The sequence below is a fragment of the Falco cherrug genome, chromosome 8 (assembly GCF_023634085.1).
Source record: "Falco cherrug isolate bFalChe1 chromosome 8, bFalChe1.pri, whole genome shotgun sequence".
NCBI lineage: Eukaryota > Metazoa > Chordata > Aves > Falconiformes > Falconidae > Falco > Falco cherrug.
The window spans coordinates 29,667,239-29,686,442 of record NC_073704.1 but is presented as its reverse complement, the minus strand read 5'-3'; the positions used below and the strand labels follow the sequence as shown (position 1 = coordinate 29,686,442).

At 49.2% G+C, this 19,204-nt stretch overlaps 1 protein-coding gene across 1 annotated transcript; it reads right to left on the bottom strand.

The window, feature by feature from the left end:
- Positions 1 to 2,957: 2,957 nt before the first annotated feature.
- INHBB (inhibin subunit beta B) lies at positions 2,958 to 10,360 on the bottom strand. Its single transcript, XM_055719500.1, has 2 exons — positions 8,340 to 10,360; positions 2,958 to 5,737 (listed from the first exon to the last, which is right to left on the bottom strand). The coding sequence occupies exons 1-2, from the start codon at positions 8,740 to 8,742 to the stop codon at positions 4,962 to 4,964; spliced, it is 1,179 nt and encodes a 392-aa protein (XP_055575475.1). The 5' UTR covers positions 8,743 to 10,360; the 3' UTR covers positions 2,958 to 4,961.
- Positions 10,361 to 19,204: the final 8,844 nt, after the last annotated feature.

The following is a 19,204-nucleotide window of genomic DNA, read 5'->3' as shown; positions in this document are numbered from 1 at the left end:
GCCAAATTCCAGTGTATGCAGGGAGATTCTCCTTGTGTTTGTGACCAGGTTAGGTGTCTTCTCCTCTTGTTCTGATCTGTCACTCAGCATCTGTGGGTTTTACTAAACCTTTTAGCTGCTGATTCTAAAGAAGGAAAAATGTATATTTTTTCAATAGTGAGAATGAGCACTCACCTGTCGGGTGAGTCCCAGCCCCAGTCAGGATTTCAAGAAATCCAGATTCAGATGTGTCTTCAGACACATTGGTGCTAGCCTGAATTATATCTGCCAACTTTAGGAAAACTACTGTATACCAACACCAGTATTAACAGAAACAGACTCTCTTCTTAGACAAAAATTTGTTATTTCTGATCCATTTTGCAAAATGTTCTTCAACTCTTCACAGTAGAAGCCACCCCAAACAAAAATTATTCTTAAGAAGGATTCATTCAGGGAGGGATTTCCGCCCTTCTGCCATGGCAGGGGGAGTGCAGCAATTAATTTCAGCTGCTGACTTCACCTCTCACAATTAACAAAGCAAAGAAGGTGAGAGCTGGCAATTTTGGAGCAGGTGTCTATTATGTGTGGAAATACGTGATGTATGCAGAGTTAATCCACCAAGAGCTCTGTTGCACCACATCGTGACAGTCACCCTGTTCACACCATCCTCGTTAACAGTAGTGGGAGGTCCAGGCATAGGACCGGGGTTTTGCCTGTGTTAGAATATTTCAAAGGATGAACATTTTCCAGCCACAGAGATTGATTCTGCTGCATGATAGCAGACACTGATTTAGCATTTAAAGGACCAAATTCAAAGCCTATCAGCAACAAGAGAGACACACCTTGGGGTGGGGGGTGCTATGAACCTCTCCCAGCTGTTTCTTGAGATACAGTACCTAACCTGGCATAAGGCAATGAACCTGGATGCTCAGTTCTACAAGGATGGGAATGACAGATGGGAAAATAAACCCCAACATTTTCAAAAAGCAGCCATCAAGCTTGGAAGTCTCATTTTTCATTTTGCCTGCTTTCAAAAATGCAGGAGGTGGAAGCTGCAAAAAGTGGTATTCCTGCAGCCCCCTGCAAAAACCTGGCAAGAGCAGTAGCCTTTGTCACACCTCTGAAAAATCAAGCCCGAACTGTTCCAGATTGATCCCACAAAATTAAAGACCTTTTAAATTTCATTTCATTTTAGCCTTGGAAATCTGTGTGACAGGTTGCTATTGGCACCAGGACTCAGGAATACCTCACTATCTGCAGCACTCCCAGAGCAGTGAGTGACTCCACGCTGCAGAAAACTCAAAGCATGTTCTGCTCGGATCAATTTCCAGAGACTGTTTCACACGAAATAAAAGGACCTGGGAACCTGGACTACAATCCAGCTCTTCCCACTGCTGGCTGATGCTCCTCACATCATACTGATTCATGCTCTGGTTTGTGTATCTGTTTCTGCCCCATGAATGTCATAGCTGTAAAAGGGGGAGCAGGGAAGGCAGGACAATCGAGCTGTGAAAGCTTTTTACTAAGCAAAGGGTTGTTCTTTGCTGGCCTCTGCGAAAAAGTTCAGGACCCTGGGTTTGCGGTGGGATGCAGCGCACAGCCCATTCCTGCCCCCTGCTCGTGGCCAGCCCAAGCTCGTGGCACCCTGGCTGCCGGCAGCTCCCTGCTCCCCAGGGCTGCAGGTCCAAATCCCACGCCAAGACGCCCTGTTCTTCTCCTGGGAGAGCACAGGAGTCCCACAGTCAGACACAGGGCTTGACTTCAACCCCAGAAACCAAACACTCGCAATTAAGAACGAAACCTAAACAGATCCAGCCTCCAGGGCCTTGCATTTCAATGGGCAAGACTTCTTAATACACCCTGTTTTTTAAAGTGCAGCCCGGTCTTACGTGTAATGATGGTGTCATATGAGGTCAAATGTGCCTTCAGACTGAAGGGATGTGTATTTGTCACTGAATTCAAGGGGAATTTATCGAACTCGGCAGTAGCACAGTTGACCCAGTGAACAACAACAGGGGAGAAAGCTGCTAAGAGATGGAGCAAGAACAGCGAGTGGTGGTGTTGACAATAAAGGTGGTGTTTAAGGTGGTGAGAAAGCTATGAAATGTTCAAAAAATTTGATCTGGGGGACAAAGTGCTGCACAGGCAGGCTGTTGACAGAGCCACAGCAAAGTGCTCCAAGAGGTCTCCCAAAACAAAGCTGTTTAACACCAGTGCCTGGCTTTGGGGAGTAGCGGGCAGAGCTACACTCGAACGTGCATTGTAACTAGAACCCATCACGAGTTGCATGAACTTGCTTCTTCAACACTTTCCAGGTCTCAGGGTCAGATCTAACGTTTGCCAAGTCAACAGAGGTCCTTCTGTCAGCTTCAGATGGCATTTGCTCAGGTCTCTGGGAGGAAGAATTTATCTGTGATGATCAATGAAATCAATATCTGGATATATGTGCAGCTGACAAGAATTTCTATGAGCATTTGTCAACATCTGGGGGGGCTGTCAGTACAGGGGATGTATTTCACTCAAAAACCTCTCGCCTTGGTGAAAAAAAAGGTTCCCCAGACTTAGTATTGACCTCTTTTTCCTGGAAGTGCTTTCCACAATATTTTTTTTACCTCTTGCAACCAATCAGGGAGTGACCTAGACAAGAAGTTACATTCCTACACGGCAGGTGAACCAGGAACTCGCTGTAAATGACCTACAGGTATGCGGAACAGCGCGCTCCTGCGCCCAGAGACCTCGCACTGATGCAGATAGAAAGAAGCAGATGCTTCCATGTATAGACGGCAATAAAACTAGAGTGTAACATTTTTAGGATCGCAGCTGAGCTCTCAGACAAGACTTTCTGCAATGACTAATACGACTACAGTCTAATGCGACAGTTCACTGTCTGCAGCCCCATTCAGTCCTGAAAGTAAGCAAGTTTCTCCAGATGTTACACACTGAAAAAAAAAAAAAAAAAAGAAAAAAGCACATCCAGTTTTCAATCTTTTTTATTTATTTAAACTGTACACAAATGTAAAATACTTCAACAGCAAATCTAAGTGAAAATTGTTTGGTTTAAATTATTATGGAACAGAACCTAAAAGAAACTTTATTAAATAAACATAAAAATTGGATTTAAAGGATGCACATATTGTAAAGTATTCTACAATAGTCATTTTTTTTCACTCTACATTCCATGTGCGTATGGTATAGAAAAGACACTGAATAGAACAAACAGAATCCATTTTGTACCCTGAAACAATTGGTAGGCCTCGTGAGGGATTGCTCAGTATGACTACATGATATATGATGGCTTTGCCATCTCATAAAAATTATAACTAATATGTTGGCCTCTTTGGTTCCAAAATTTATGTATAATACATTTAACTGTATTCATTTTTTGCTGCTATAAAAATAACATTTTTTTTCAAATGGCAGTTTTTTGACTAATCATGCAACTAAATCAGTGCAAACATTAAAAGCAATCATTCGCTTTAAAAAAGAAGCAAAAGATTTAATTTCAAGTATAAAAAAATATAAAAAAGTCATATCATAAGTCCAGTTTTGTCTAGTATGGGTCAACACTTTAAATTGCATAGCTCATGCGGCACCTGTTTACCTAGATAGTGAGCAAAGATAAGTGCACTATCAAGTACCACTTTTCAAGGCATTGAAATTTGCAAGTGCTATTATACGTGCATTCAAGCAGTTTGCAAGTGCTATGCTGTATCATTATTTTCTGATCTTTATGGCCATCCTTGACACCTCCTGGTAAGGAAATTGAAAGCACTCTCCTCTCCCCTCCTTTCCAAGACTTGTTAAAATGTTCCTCGCCTGTTATTAAATGCACTGCATTTTTCAGAATGTCTCCACTCTGTTACTGTCACTCCTCTTTAGGGTTCATTGGTTTAGCCGTGGTGGCAGTTGCTTGTTTGCTCATCCTCTACGTGACGCGTCCTTGCCGAGTCCCCCGTTGAAGAACACAGATTGCAACTTCGACTTTTTGTTCTTCGAACAGTGAGAGATGCCAACGGTCAACACAGTCCAGATACAGTGTCGGATCCCCTTTCCCAAGACACGGCGTGTGTAGCCATCCAGGGGTTGCTAGTGGGCAGTTAAAGCATTGGGTCACACCAGCCCAGCTTGTGACTTTGCAATAGTCGGGTGTTAGAAATACAGCAGTTGCTTATGCGTCTGTCCCCTTTTCTCTCTCTCCCTGATGGTACCACGAGGTTCCTTACTGGAAGTGCTGTAGGAAGATGTGGGTATCCGTGATGTTTACATTTAGATAAATTTAAGTTAAGAGGAAGTGATCACCTCCCAAGGCAGGTGTCCTGCAGCTTTCTATTAGACCTAAGAGGTGACAGTCGACTTTTTCTTTCTTCTTTTTTTTTATTTTTTTTTATTTTATTTTCTAAATTTGGTCATTTCGACACCTGTGTGCAAGAATATGTCGTGTTCTCGCAGTCTGTGCTTTTGCCTGAGCAAAGGGAGCTCATTTCGGTCTGGCTTCGCCGGCAGGCGGGGAAACAGCTGCTCAGCCGTTCACTCGTACTGGCAGGCATTTAGGTCCGTCGTCACTGGTCACTGACTTTCTGTGCTCATGTCCCTTTTGCGAGCTGCCTCGTGTCTGTGTGTGTGTGTGTCTGTGTGTGTGCGTCTGAGCGCGTGTTTGTGTGCGTGCCCACGTTTCGTGTGTCTGTGTGTGTGTGTGTGTGTGTCTAAGATATTTCATAGCATTAACTTATAAGTGGTAGTAATATATAAGTGTCCAAGATCCACAAACTGCCACTGTCCTGACACCAAAGTGAAATTATTTTTTTTTCTTTTTTTTTTTTTTCTTTTTTTTGTCAAACTTTTCCACAGTGACTTTCCAACACTGATGCCTGGATACACAGTGAAACTTCCTCCAACACCATCTCGTACGGTAATGTTTCTCTCTCTCTCTCTCTCTCTCGTCCTCTCTCTCTCTCTCCCCCCCAAAAAAAACACACCTTAAATCAAGCACAACCGCATTCTTCCACAATCATATTGGGAACGTCCCTTTTCACAATGTTGTATTCATCATCAAAGTACAGCATTGACATTGTGCTAAGTTTGGTTGGAATGCAACAGGAGTTCACGGTGCCCGGGTTCAGCCCCCGCATTCGGTACTGATTCACGACGGCGGTGTGAAAGGAGGAAGCCGACCCCGGGACGCCGGCCAAGTAGGCCGGGCAGCTCCCTTCACAGTAATTCCCATAGTAACCTGATGGTGCTATGATCCAGTCATTCCACCCAATGAGTCTAAAGTCAATGTAAAACTGTTGCCTGCAACATAGATTGGTCCTGCCATCGCACTCCAGGCCTCTTTTCCGGATCCTGTGTTTGTTATCGGCGAGGCGGGCTTGCACCACTAAAAAAGGCCGGTGGGATTCCTCCCCGGGGTCCACATAAATTGGCAGCACTGAATACTCTTCACAGCCCTCACATTGAACATCCAAGTTCAGTCTCCTTTCTCCTCTCTCAAACAGAGCCTGGATCGCCTCTGTCATGGGAAAAGTGTGCCAACCACTTCTTTTGAGATCAACTTTCTTTTCAACCACATTCCACTTGTTGCTAGTGTCCGGGTCTTGGAAATAGACTTTGACTCTTACTTTTCGCCTGCTGCCTTTCTCTAAGACATATGGAAGCAGCTTCAAGTAAAGCCACAGGCTGGCTTGAACGACAAACAAGTTCTGGTTCCCTTCATTCGAGATGAAGAAATAGAGGCGGACTCTAGATGAGGCCAGATCGTCTGCAAGATAAGGAGAGATCAGCAAGATTAAGTCAAAAAGGAAACGTTAGCTTGTGTGCCATTCTGGATTCAGGGACAACACTAGAGCACAGCAGATCGAGGGAGCGGCGACGGGGCTGTGCCGGCCAGAAGGCACGCACTGAATCAGATATCCCCAGTTTGCAATCAAAGTGAATTAAAAAGGGACTTCCCACAGCAACCTTCACCATCGGGCCGTAGTCAGAGGTCTCAGATCCACAGTCACCCATCAGAGCTCTCCAGAATACGGTTTTCTTGCCGGCCAGCCAGCTTTAAAGACGCCATAGCAGCACCTTGAAAAGACTGGCACTAGAACTCTGCTAGCTCGTCCGTTTAAGAATAGTTGTAACTTTCAGCTACCTGCCAGTTCTCACGGGGAGAGCCCTTTCAATAACCACTGCAACGCCAATGCCAAACCAGGGATATTGTTTCAATTTTTCATGTATTCTCATCACGGTTTGAGAGAGAGGATTCACAAGACAGAGGGGAAAATATTTCAGTAATGTGCCTGCTCATCCAACAGATCGAGCTAACCCCCACTCAGCCCGGTAGAATATCTGCTATCATTAATCGTTTCGGTCTCTGCCTTCCCCCCCTGCCTCCCAAAACGATAAACTCTCATCCAAGGCGAGGCAAGGAACCGGTCGCTTTCGCTGTAACGCTGTTACTGACTGTTCCCAATACGATTTTCAATAACAGCAGAACTAAAGGAGCAAAATTGTCACGGCAAACCAAATGTCACCAAATGTCTGACATAACCCCTTAGTTGTAAACAGAAAAGCCTGCTGCACGGAATGTTTCAGAAATACCAGTGGCCCTCCTGCAATTTTGCACTACAAGTCCTAACTAAATTTGGCGTAGGTGATAAATGTGCAAGCTGGCCTTTATGGCGGAGACTGTAATCCTGGTCCCCGAATCAAAGCCTCTCAATCGTTATTTAAAATTATTGCTGGAAAGGCAGTTTCTCATCTGCCCTTATCTGTTTCACTTCTTTCTGTGCAGAGCCAAATGTAGATTTCTCTTCCTTTTCTTTTCCTAAGAATCTTTATTATTTTTGGCAATCTCTGAATGGGATTTTTTGCGTAGTCGGTGTCTTCATTTGTTACCCTAGATGCCTTTCAAATGTGCCTCCAGGGCCCATTCAGTACCTTGTAATATTTCAGTGACAAAAATTTTCACTGTGTTTGCCTACGTTTTACATAAAGTCGATTTTGGAAGTGTTAACAAAAGCCAGCGATTGATTGAATACCAAATGGGAGCACAAGCCCACCCCAGATCTCCCAACAACAGCCTATTAAAAAATAATAAACCCAAAAATGTACGCTAGGAAAGCCTTTCGCGTGTTAGTAAATACGCAACTTCTTTATAAACTGTGGTGACAGTGACAGAAAAAGAACAGTACGGTGCTGCTACACCGATCCACATCGCTCGTGTTGTGTGAGATTGTGTGCGCCCATAAATTTTGTATGTGAATGTAACAAGCGTATGTATAATGCAACAGATCCCATAGATACTGTAAATGTATATGCCTTTGGTAAGTGGGAGGGTAGATAAAGAAGATGAGTGGGCAGTATACAGGATAGAAAAAGATTTATTTTGTGGACAAATTATGTATAGATGCCACAGGAAGATAGAGAGAGGGGAAAATGAACTGAGTGACAGAGCAATGAAGGAAAGGAGAGATGGGCAGATAGACGGGAGAGAGCTAATTTGCAGAGTGATGGTGTTACAGCCAGATGTGCAAAGTTCACAGGCACAGTGGTTGCCTGGATAAACTGCTGGAAAGCTACGCTGAAGGGATTCAGCGACACATAACTGCAATGGCTGGACAGAACTGAGATGGCTGGTACGGTGGGGATGGATGGCACAGCTAGTAAGTGGACTGACGGACAGAGAGGAGACAGACACACTCGGGAGGAGGCTGCATGCAGTGGACAAACAGACAAGCCCAACACTCCGAACGAAAGCTAAATAAATGGGAAATGAATGGAAAGGGAGGACGGGCAAATGCAAGCCTCAACAGACAGCCACACGCAGCCAGCCAGATGAACGTGCAGGGCAGGCAGCAGAGGCGAGGGATGCGAGGGATGCGAGGGATGGAGTGGGACAGGTGGAGGAGGCCGGTGGGACGCCAGGGAGGGAGGCGAGCCGCGGTGCAGCTGGAAGGGCAGGAGGGCCCGAGGGAAGCCGGGGCACGGCGGGGCTCCGCAGGGAGCCGCAGGGCGCAGCCCGGGGAGAGCCCCCGGCCCCGGGGCGCACACGCCGAGGGGACGGGGAGGCGCGGGCAGGGCCAGGGCCGGGCGCTCGGGGTGAGGGGGCGCGGGTGCGGCGGGTGCCCCGGCAGCCAGGTGCCCGCAGCGGGCAGGGGACCGGCAGCGGGGCCGGGCAGGGGAGCGGGCCGGGGTCAGGCGGGGGGACGGCGAAGGCGCGCAGGAGGGCAGGCAGGGCGAGCGGGGGGACTGCCGGGGTCGGGCAGGGGGACCGCCGGGGGTGAGGCGGGCAGAGCGGCGGGGCCGGGGGCTGAGGCAGCCCGGGCAGGGGAGAGGGCGCGGGCGGCGGGGGCGCGGGGCCGGGCGGCGCCCACCTGTCTCGGCGAAGCTGATGATCTCGGAGACGGGGTCGTGGGCCGGGGGCCCGGCGCTCGCCTGCCCGTCCAGGCTGGGGATCTCCACGCGGCCGTCCTCCCGCACCTTGCCGGCGTGCAGCTTGCGCAGCGCCGTGACCATGGCCGCCTTGGGCACGGCGTGCGTGATGTTGGGCCGGTCCCGCATCTGCAGCCGGCTCAGGATGTGCCTCTTCACCGCCTCCAGGAAATCCCCGTCCACCTTGCCCGGCTCCTCGGGCCGCCGGAAGCCGCAGGAGGTGCATGTGTCCTGCGGGGCGCTGCCGGCGGGGGCCGGCGGGGTCGGGGTGGCCGCGGCGCCCAGCAGGAGCAGCCCGCAGGCCAGCAGCGCGGCCAGCACCCCCCGGCGAGCCGCCCCGTCCATGGCGGAGGAGCGGGGGGCCGAGCTGGGGGCCGCCCCGAAGCGCCGCAGGGAGCCCGTCTGCAGGCAGCGCCGCTCCGTGCGCTCCGCGGCGCGGAGGGGGCGGTGGCAGCCAAGCTGGGGGGCCGCAACCGCTCCGCGCAGGGGGGGAGCCGCGGCGGAGGGAGGGGGCGCCCGGGGAAGCGGCGTGTGCCGCCGGGGAGGCGGAGGGGGGAGGCTGCACACGCAGGCACCGAGGGCGAAGTTGGAGGGGGGGGGTGGGGGGGGCAGCAGGCTTGGCGTGCACGGAGAGCCCGGCTCCACGGGGGAGGGGGACGGCAGCAGGTGAGGGGGTGGCTGCGGAGCCCGGGGAGGAGGGAGGGGGAGCGGGAAGCGAGCCGGAGGTGCGAGGGGAGCCGGGGAGCAGGGGGGAGGCGGCGCCGCGCTGCCCCGGTGCCCCGCGCCGCTTCAGAGGGGCATCCCCGGGCGCAGCCGCTCCTGGTCCATCGCTCGCTTCGGCAGGTCCGGGCGGGCCGCGGAGAGGAGCTCTTTAGTCCAGCGTCATTGAGGGGGGTCAGGGAGATAAACGAAGCAGATTTATATACAATCCAATTTATAGCCTGGAAGGAGGGGGGGGGGGAGAAATGCCACTTGTACCCCCCCGCCCACTCCGCCCCCGCAAGACAACAATCCACAGGCCGTGGGTGCAGGTCTCTGAGCAGGTCGGCTCCGCGCCGCTCGGTTGTCCCCCGTCAGCGCCCGCTGCTTCTCAACGTGCCATCAAAGTTGACCCGGAGCATAGCTGGGGAGGGGGCCGGGGGCGGCGGGGAGGGGGTACGTGGCTGGCAGCTCCACAGTTGCGAGTCTTCGCCCCCCACCGCCCCGCTTATGATTAGCGAGATGCTTTTATTTTCGAAGCGGCGCGGAGGGTCCGGAGTCCGGCGCGGATGCGACGGCGGCGCCCGGCGCGACCCCCGCCCGCCGGCAGGGCACCGTGCGCTGCGCGGCCGCGGAGCGGGGCCGCGGCTCGATCCCGGCGATCCCAGGAGAAGCTGCACAGATCCACTCGGTCAGACCAGCTCTTCAGCTCGCTCCCTCGCTCGCTCTTTTTAAACAATATCTCTCTTGTTGGTGGTTTGGGTTTTATTATTATTATTGTTATTATTATTTTAAGTGTGATTTTTGTTGTTGTTGCTGCTGCCGCTGCTGCTGCTCCAGTTAATCTGCCTCCCTCTCTCTCCTCTCTCTCTCTCCCCCCGCGTCTTTTTGATCTTTCGCTCGCCTTGTGCTGGCTTGAACGCTGTGTTTTGTTTTGTTGTTTGTTTGGTTTGGGTTTGGGTTTTTTGTTGTTGTTGGTTTGGTTGTTTTTTTTTTTTTTTTTAACGCGTCTGATGTTCCTTCTCGGATCCGCAGTGGAAGGTCTCGGGGAAGCGGCTCTCTCCTCGCTTATCTTCCTCTGATCTCCTCCTGCTAATTTTCCCCCCCTGCAAAATCACGACATTGTGGCACTTTCTACTGAAACTTTTATACAGGAGTTAAAACCACGTGGGAGCTCCAACCTATAACAGAGACGCCATGGGTTCCTCACTATTTAGGAGATTAAGTTAAGTCTTTTGCCCCCTGGGCTATTACAGTAACTTCCTGATGTGGAAATATTAACTATGCTGTTTCTTTAACTCCCCCCGTCCCCTCCCTCCCTCCCGGTTCCTGCAAACACACCCACCGCGCACCGGCCGCGGCCCCGGCCCGGCCCCCGGCCCCGGCGGGACGGACGGACCCCGAGCGGCGGCAGCCCCGGCCCCCGCTCCCGCCCCGGCCGGGAGATGGATGCCCCCCCCCCCCCGCCCGGTGTTCCTTGCCTTTTAAGCACTTGAAAGAAGAAGTCATTAGAAAGTTTACCGTCGGGTTGGCTTTGCGACGGGGCGGGTTTCTGTTTGTTTGTTTGAATGGGCCGGGTAATCGGGGCGGGTGCCGGGAGTGTGTGTGTTTTCCGTGGGGCAGGAGGGACGCGGGCGCGGAGCCTGGCGGAGGCAGCGCGGCGGGGGGGCGGCCGGGGCGGCGGCGGGGGGAGCCGGCAGGGGAGATAACGGGAACGCCGCGCTGCCGCAGCCGCGGAGGGGAGCAGGCAGCGGTGTCGGTCCTGCCCGCCCCCGGGAGCGGGCTGTCCCCCGCGGGGCAGCCTCGGGCTCTGGGGGGGGTCTCCGAAGCGAAAGGCGGGGGGGGGCTGCGATCTCCCCCCCACCCCACGCAGGGGTCAGGAGAGGCTCCCGTCCACCTCCCCTCAACTGCCGAGCCCGGGGTCGACCGCCGCGGCACCGAGGCGTCCCCGCGAGCCAGGCTGCGCCCCCCGCCCGGCGGTACGCCGCCCGCCGCACCCACCCACCCCCCCCCCCCGCGGGCGCGCCCGAGGCCGGGCAGGCGCGGCGGGGCAGCGCAGCGGCGCAGCTCACCTGCGCGTCCCCCGGCCGCTGCGCGCTGCCCCGCGGCCCTGCGCGCCGCCGCCGCGGGCAAGGCTGGGCAGAGGGCGCCCCCTCTGGGCCGCGCGGGGAAGGGCGGCGGGGCCGGGCGGGGAAGCGGCGGGGGCAGGGGCAGGGCCGGCCCGCCGGGCCCGGGCAGCGGCCGCGGGAGCCCCGCGCTGCAGTAACGGGCGGGGGCCGGGCCGCAGCTGCCCCGGGCCGGGGGGAAGCGCCGGGCGGGAGGGGACGGGCCGGAGGCGCCGGGGGAAGCCCGTGCTCGGCGCCGGGCAAAGGAGCGCCTCGGGCTGAGCCTCCCGCAGCCCAGGAGCGGGCCCAGGCAATGCAGCCGCCAGCTGCTCGAGTTATTTTTTTTTTTTTTTTTTTTGGGGGGGGGGGGGGGGGGCTTTTTTAACAAAACAAAGTCTATTTCCAAGAACGAAATTAAATCTTAAGACCTTCATCTTTTCCATTGAGCTCAACGGTGGTTTTCAAGGGGCAGATGCTGGACACGCAAATTCCAGCTGTGACAGCAAAGAAGCCCCCTCTGCTCATTTCAGTTTTTAGACAAATAAAACTTCTCATATGTTCCTGGACTGCCAACACGTGAGCTGTAAGTTGTCACTAATACAAGTGACGCAGGAGCACAGAGGGTCAACTGGAGGATCAGCCCATTACTGTCCTTTAAGCATGGAAAGGATAAATGCTATTCTCATCATAAATATTTTCTTTCTTGTTCTCTACTGCAAAAGGAAAGACACCTAGCACTGTGCTTCCAAATCACCTTTCAATCCCAATCTGATTGTTCGCCTTGGTTTTAATATAAACACGGTCTAACTGCATATACAGCACTGTAAGTCAAATCCTCAGTATCACTGGAGCTACCCTGATGGGAGATCAGAATTAGATACAGTATTTCCTCCCTGCCAGTAACAGGTTTTGAATGGAAAGCCTGGAATGTAAAAAAAGAAATAATGCTAAAAATCCAATCACTCTGACATCCTGTGAGCTAATAAGAGCACGTGAATTCAACAAGCTTAGTACTTCACAGTAATTAATTTGACAGCGAAGAGCTAACAAGAAAACAACAGGCAGAGCAGTGATGACTGGTTCATAGAGGTCACTGTCAAACAAGAAATAGGTGCAAACACAGTCCCTCTCCCTTTGAAAATAACTGTTTCATTGCCCCGCTGAGAATGAAATGCCACAGAGGGAAAACATCATGTCTTCAGTGGGGATAACAAATCGGGAAAGGTATTTCTAGTGGTAAAACAAGGTAGAAGTTTTCTTTTTTACCTACAGTGATTTTTTTAATCATCCCTGTTACTCACTGCAGTGGCATGTTTCAGGTTGTGTCGTGTGTGTGTGTGTGTGTGTCCCCCTTTTATTTTTTTGGTTAGCCAAAGTCATTTTGCATATTCAAATATTGGAAAGATTTATCTTCTCTAGCAATTACTAACAAACTGATACACTAATAACCTCTATTGTTATTTAAAGTGTGTCCAACACAGCATCCTGGAGGCAGCTCTCACACAATGGACTTTTCTCTGGCTTCCTTCTAGAGAAGAACTTAATCAAACCTTAGCTGCTTTCAGGCAGAGGAGCCTACAGGGAGAGCAAAGAGGGTTAACAGAAACAAATGTGCCATTTGATTTCTAATCTTGCTCAGGGAGCATGGCCTATTGATTGAGCCATAAAGCTCTGTTAATTTTAAGATCTCTTCAGTTTTCAGTTCTTTCCCGTGGGCATAGACTTGTTGCTTGTACGTAGTGGCTGAACTGTCGGGGAAAGGGCAGCTTCACACTCCCCCGGCTCCGCTCTCCCCCCTCCTCCCCTCTATTCTATTTTTTCTGAGCTCATCTGTGTGAGGATACGTTTTCACACACACCTTCTCAAACCGGCTGCTATTCATCTGATTCAGGGTCATGCTTTTCCATACATTAAATGCAGGGGAAAACTGGGAAGGAAATGGCTGGGGTTTGTTCTTAATGGGCAAGCACAGGGTTAGCCAGGGAGCCCTGCTGTGAGAAGGTAACGTGTCAGAGGGTATTTTCTGTAGAAACATCAAGCTCATGACTGGAATCTGATGGTTATAAAGCTACCATTATAATGAAATCAGTATAAACTGAGATCCTCAGCCATTGTAAGTCGGCATGTTTCCGAGGCATCAAACCGCTGCAAGTCTTTCTCCATAAACTAGGTATTTGCTTATGCACATTTTCCTCAAGGGCGACAGATGCAGAAGTCACGCTTTTGGAGAGGCCAGCCAGTGCAGCTCCGCACCTTCCTGAGTCAGTGAGAAGCTCTAGAAACCGAGCAGACAGTGATGGCACACAGCAGCTCCCTCGCTGTTCTGTGTTTCCATGATGCCCTCAGTGGGACCACAAACAATTTACACTAGCAAAGGATCTAGCCCCTCACCTATCGCTAAAGCACCTTTTATGTTCTTAAACCATTAATAATATCTACTAGGTAACCTTACTAATCCCTTTGAGGAAGGATTTTCTTTACTGTACTGATGGCTGAACTGAATAAAGCTTCACATATAAGAGGCCTGGTTTGCACTAGAAATGCTTCTCATTTGTTTATCAGCAAATATAAGTTTTACTAGCACAAGCATCTTTTTTCTGCAAGCATTTCCCAAATAAAATAGGCTATACTGGCAAAAGCACTTTTTTTTTGCTCATATAGCTGCATCTCTATGGGGGATTTTTGCACGTAGTGGAATGCAATCTGTTTTAAATGGCACTTCAGAAGAGCATTGCTATCCCACAGAAGTTTCAAGGCTAGACCTTGAAGTATACACTTCTGCCTTGTATCTGAAAGAGGTTTTTTACAAGGTGGCCATTGTCATCTTGCTGGAACTATAGAGAAACTGAGACACACAGTTACAGGGGCAGTTTGGGAGCACCGTGCTCTATCTGGAATTTGTGTTCATGCCATTCTTTTGCGTCAGATGCAATTATGTATCTGCAATCAAGCTGATTCCTCACTACGCATCATTACTTTTTAAACAACTGCAACAGAAACAGCGGATGTTTCAAAAGCACCATAAATCTGTAGAAGGGAAAGTCCTATTGAAAATCAAGTAGGTAAATGCTGTTCTGAATGACCTGGACATTTTCTGAACTGGCAAAGGTAGACCTAACTCATGAAAAAAAAATCCACTAAGAGGTTAATCTGGCTTCTTTGCTCCTGCCCATGCTTTTTTAACTGCAAATTGTCTGTTAACAGAGATTTGCTCTCTCTAAGAAAAGGGTCATGCTCTGAACACTTGGAAACAGGGGGTAGAGCTGGCAGAAACAAAGGACCTGACCAAAGTGGGAACTCCTCATCTAAAGCAGGTACAACGAGAATCTGGAAGATGAGTCACAGAGAAATAAAACAGAACCCTCAACAGGTTTTGAAGAGCACCTACTGAAAGCCAGCTCCTTGCACAATTGTCAGGCAGGATGGGGACACGGGGGAGGCAGTGGTAGGGGGTTGCAGGGGGTATACTCACAGCCTCAGCCTCCCACTCCCGCTGCACCTGCTTTAACATGGCTGTAGTCCCGCTCCCTTCAGCTCAGCTACCTTGCAGTGCCTCACAGGCAGCATGTTGGCCGATCACTCCTCTTCAATGACCTCTTCACGCTCTGGAAAGGTTTGCATCCAAGGTCCCAGGTTCACTGTAGGGAATGCAGGTGGATCTCCTGCGCTGTGAAGCGATGCAGTCAAGTACCTCACCTCAGGCAGGTCTTCACACAAAGCAGCGTGCCCTTTGGCAAAGGGACTGAGCTCAGCGATCTGCTTCAGTTTCCAAAGCAAAGGGACCAAACACCATCGGGTGGATACCCCCGTCTGATATTCAAAAGCTATCTGCTCCTTGTTGATGGCCCAGAAATGCTCTTATTTTCCTCGCCCAGGCTGTCCTCTGCAGTCCAAAGCCGTAGCCTTATAACCAGGCAGTGACTTCCTCTGAAGTTACTTGTATTGACCTAAATAGGTTGGGGCGGGTGAGGACACACAGGCAACATGAAAAAGCTATGCTGGTTGCCCAACAAAGAAGTGTCTGCTTTGTGGTGAGCACTTTTAATGTATAAGCACTTTTAACATACTGCTAAAGAACATGATTTTCATGTTTGTTTAAGTTCACACCAAAAGTCTTGCAAAGTAGCAATATGAGTAAAAATAAAATCTGCATTTAAGTGGTAAACAAAATAGTTAAAACTTGACTTCTAGTAATTTGAATGCTACTTACCAAGGCAATGCATTTAGAAGTTGACTGGTGCATTTCTTTTATACATCCAGCTGTGACTGACACATCTCATAGATCAGGAAAATGAATGGTAGGATGGAACAATGTTAAAATCAGCTGTCCTGAGAAAATCAGTGTTTTTCATGGAGCGAAGACAATATGGAGAGGTTTCGCTCCTATTTTAAATGGAGTTCAGAAGCAAAAAATGGTAGGTACCTTTGCAATGCCATGGGAGAAATGGGGTACAGAAGCTTGAGCCATCTCATGATGCACAATCAGTAGCACCTGATGAGTACCTGAACACGAGCTACTTTCTCTTTCCTACAAGCAAACACTAAAATGCAGAGAAGTGTCTATACTTACTGCCTGTGGGACAGGCTGCAGCCAGAAGACCTGTGGTTAAGGCCTGAATTTCTTCCTCTTTACCCCATTTTCACTAGCTGTAAGTTAAGGATGACAGCATTCAACCCTCTGTAAGTTGCTTTGAAATGAAATGGAGAAAAGCAGCACGCGGGATTTCATCCTCTTCATGGAGCTTGACACCATCAGCATGCTCTATGTTAAAAGTAATTTTCAATCTGTTCATGCTTAAATTGCCCAGTTTTGTTTCCCTGAGTCTTTTGTTCTATCAAACCCAAACTGTTGTGCAGTTTGGCTGTTTGCACAAGAACGTCAGAGTGGGTCTTCAAAGATGATTGTGATGTGGTTGGCTGATGCACTCCCTGCTAGGGCCAGGGGCAAGGGGCTCCTGTGACAGCACCAGAGTCCCCCAGTTCAAGCAAGTAGGACCTTCCACCGGGGCAGAGCAGTTGCACTGTCACAGTTAGTGGAGCTCTACAAATTTATCCCAGCTGAGAGTCAGCCCACATGATTTACAGTAACTTGCCCAGTGCTCTTTAGCAGTTGCGGGCCTCTAGCAAGTACGTCCAGGCTGTCTCACCCTCCACATTTGCTACATTAACATTAGCCACAAGCAAGGTCCTCTGCTACTACCCACCACTGACATTCCAGTACTGCTAAATCACACGAGAGGGTTATTAACAAAAATTTCTGAATCACCTTCTGCCCTGCTCAGTATTTACCATTTGTAAGTCAGCGCTGCCTGACCCCTCGTGAGGGAACAGCTTCAATATGCTGTGGGACTGAAACAAAACAGATTGCAAGCTCTATACGACTTGGGTGCTAGCATCTGCCATTTCTTCCAAAACACCTGAAAAAGCACATACACTGTGACAGCTCAGGCTGTCTCCTTGACTGAGATGTCCCTTCAAGGAGTTTTTAAGATTTTGGGAGTTTTCGCTCCCCAGTTTACAAAGCTGGTCTTTTTGTTTTGTTGTTCGCTGCCATGATCTCCTCAGAAGTGGGGCAGCTTATTAACAAAGAATAACCCTAAAACTTCTTTGCAGCCCTTTGCCATTTCTGAGTAATAATCCCACCCACCCCGACATTTATTGCTGTGGTTTAGATCCTTACTGAGAGCATTATTAAGAATAAATCATAGTACGTGGAAATATTACTGTGAAATACACTGGTACTATTATATAAGGATAAGAAAACAAACCACTGCTCTGGAGACAGCAAGAACAGGAGCACATGGATCATATTTAGCAGACATTGAGTCTACCAAACCTACACAGGTACTGAAGTGTTGGGAGGGTGCAGAGCTACAACAGGAAAGTGCATTGTTCTAGTTCTTTTGCTTAAAAGATGAGAGAGAGGGCCTAGGGGAGGGGAACGCATGAAAAAGAAAAGGATGAAACTTTTTTTTTTTTTTTTTTTTGGCTACTCCAGATGGGGTTTTCCTCTGTTTAAATGCTGAAGGACAAAAAGATTTTAAATTAAAATCTTAATAAATATAGCCCTGAGGCTAGTAACATTATTACATCCAAGATGATTACAGCAAGCAAGCCACAAAAGAAATATATATATATTTATTTATTTGAAGCATAATAAGCCTCAGTATTTAGTTAGAAGAAGGCTAGGCAGCTAACTGACTTCCAAACTAGTGAATTTTCCATTCCGCTCCACTAAAAGTACAAACCAACTCGGCACATAGTTTGCAGGGCTTGGTTTCATTTCTGTACAAGGTAACGTTATTACTGCTTATGCTTTTGTGTGTATATATATTTAAAACTAAAAATTATAATTGCTTAGATCATGTGCATGAGGGTTGGCAGGAAAGAACGCCCAGTTTGCAGTATGAGATATGGATAGTTAGCGAGCTCCATTGTGGAAGAGCAATCTAGCTCCCCCAGCTTGCTTGTGAGGTGTGTTCTTCTTGAGACATTTGCCATTTTCAGTTGGTCCTAGTCTCAAGAAAAGGTACTGCACTTTACTTGTTTGTGCAGAGGTGTTTTTTTTAATTGTGGGAATATTTTAATAAAGGATACAGGGAAAATACAAGGATTCAAAGAAAAGGATACAAGCTGATAAAGATGATTAAATCATAGAGCGACTGCGGAGTGGGTCATGAAGTGTTATAATCCCCAACTCCCCTCTGCTTTCTGCCTCAATGTGTTAATGCATCACACTTTAGTACAGTGACACTTTCAGCCCTAGGTGGAAATTCACACATGATGAAGAGGTGGAGGAGGATTTCCAGATGGTCAGACCTCAGGGAGTGCGAAAAGGTGGGGGGAGGAAGGGAGAAACTGCTGAAGGGAATCGGACTTTGGTCACATCAGTAATTTCCAGCTGAAAATGGAATATTAAAAAAAACCCAAAACCAACAAAACAATCACCAATGATCCCACACCGGAGCCAGGTGCATTCAGGTTTGGACATTATCCTCACCGATGCTGGTTGTGAAAGATCCCTTGGAAATATTGGTTTATTTGTGTGCAACAGTGAAAGGTGTGAGCTTCATTTCCTTGGCCGAATTTCAGCATGGGTACTAAAGCACCACGACACAGACCCAATTAGTTGTTTTATTCTCCACAGCTCCTCTTTACTAGAGGTTATTGCAAAGTGGCACTCGCTCTAAATCGTGCATGAATTTTCCTTTCAGTAGAGGCTGTATTTGGCTGCTGTACGTTCCTCTGGGACCCTCTTCTGCAGGGCCACCTCTCTAAGAGCAGCGTAGGGCACTGAGACAGAGAAAATGCAAGGCTTGCAGCCACTTGGTCCCATCACACCCCAAAACAGGCCCCACTTTCCCTTTAGAGGAGCATAAGGCAGCAGCTGCTATCACACAGCTGGACTTCTCTAAGAAGACCTCGTTTACTGTGGCCTTTTGGGGGGAATGGGAAGGTAGTCATGGTCCAGAGTTCAAGGGTTCTGGTCCTTCAGGGTGAGAGGTGCTAGGGCTGTATAAAGAATTAGCAATAGGCTGTATTTCGTACAGTCACAGCTCTTTCCAGATGTCAGGGTTCAGAGAAATTTAAGATAATCAATTATTTAGGCACCACAGTACCCTTATACTGGGGAAGGAAAGATAGTTTCCTCATCATGACGTGAAAAGCAAGCAGTAGGTATGATGGCTCACGCTGCATTTCTAAGGGCTCTTGCTTCATTTTCTTAGGTGTTCCTTGGGTGACAGCATTTCCTTTTCCACAAAATGGACACTAGAGATGCCAATAGCACACAGTCACAATGGAAAAGAATATTTTCATTTCACCATCACGATCACATGCTATTTACCTGCATTTCCTGGATGGCAACAAAGTCAATTGACCATAGCATAATGAACTACTTGGACAAGCCTCATGAGAAATGAGTTTGTTGCACAGTTTCCACTTTGGGGAAAAGTTTGTTGTATGTCCACTCCCAGTACAAACCAGAAAAAAGCTCAAGGAGA